Source organism: Austrofundulus limnaeus, unplaced genomic scaffold, assembly GCF_001266775.1.
Source record: "Austrofundulus limnaeus strain Quisiro unplaced genomic scaffold, Austrofundulus_limnaeus-1.0 Scaffold170, whole genome shotgun sequence".
Classification (NCBI taxonomy): domain Eukaryota; kingdom Metazoa; phylum Chordata; class Actinopteri; order Cyprinodontiformes; family Rivulidae; genus Austrofundulus; species Austrofundulus limnaeus.
Genome location: NW_013952572.1, coordinates 347,959 through 349,125, shown reverse-complemented (window position 1 = coordinate 349,125; position 1,167 = coordinate 347,959). Strand labels below are relative to the sequence as shown.

The 1,167-nt window shown below is 33.4% G+C and overlaps 1 protein-coding gene across 1 annotated transcript in view; it reads right to left on the bottom strand.

Annotated features, from left to right (window-relative positions):
- The window catches only part of LOC106523917 (protein NLRC3), a gene marked incomplete at both ends in the record, with an annotated part of 6,310 nt that extends 5,541 nt beyond the window's left edge, over nt 1-769 (bottom strand). The window contains 1 exon segment of the mRNA XM_014017493.1: nt 688-769. Coding sequence (XP_013872947.1) covers nt 688-689 — 2 coding nt within the window.
- Nucleotides 770-1,167: the final 398 nt, after the last annotated feature.

Below are 1,167 nucleotides of genomic sequence, written 5' to 3'. Positions count from 1 at the left end.
GGATGGATGGATGGATGTTGGATGGATGGATGGATGATGGATGTTGGATGGATGGATGGATGATGGATGGATGGATGATGGATGGATGGATGTTGGATGGATGGATGATGGATGGATGCTAGATGGATGGATGTTGGATGGATGTTGGATGGATGATGGTTGGATGGATGTTGGATGGTGGTTGGATGGATGTTGGATGATGGATGGATGGAACGATGATAAATATAAAATATAAATAAAGTTATTACTGACACCCCTTTAAATTTACAAGTTAAAAAGCTAGCATAAAAGCTAAAGCTAGCATAAAAGCTAAAGCTAGCATAAAAGCTACAGCTAGCATAAAAGCTAAAGCTAGCATAAAAGCTAAAGCTAACATAAAAGCTAAAGCTAGCATAAAAGCTAAAGAAAAGTAATATTTTAGCTAAAAATCAGAAGTAGCGAGCTGAAAGCAAAACTAGCTAAAGGCTTGGTAAATATTAACTAAAAGCTAAAATGTGAGCCAAACATTTCATCCAAAAGCTAAACTGGTAAAATATCAACTTTTATAAATTTGCGTTTAGATAAAAAAATAAAAATAAAACAACTCAGTGATCTGACTGTAAATTAACACAAATTAATCTAAATAAATGTTCAGACTTCTCTAATCTTTGAAAGTTTAAATTTAAAAACCATCAGACACAGACTTACATCTTCGAGAAACTTCAGGAAGTTTCTTTCTGTCTTTTATTTTGAAATCCCTCCTGTATGACCCAGCCCGGTCAGCAGAGTCCTGGAACCAAAACAAACATGGATCTGATGCAAACATCAGATCAGCTGAAGGATGATGAATCTGAACTCTTCTTCCTGTTTTTCTCTCACTTTCACATCCTGATCATCTGCTGGACAAAGTTTATTTTAAGATCTGATGCTTTTATTTTGTAAAGCTCGTTCAGGTTCTTTATTTGTTTTCAACCTGCTGCAGTTTGAGCTCAAGACAGGAAACTGGAAAAAAATATATCTTTTAATCTTTGATAACAAAGATTAAAACTCAAAATGAAGAAAAACCTGTTTGAGGTGGAAAAAACAAACATGTGAGTGACAGAGTTTAATTTAACTTTAAATGGATTTTGAATTAATTTAAATTTAATCCAACATCTAACATGTTTTTTATTTTAGTAAACTCATTAC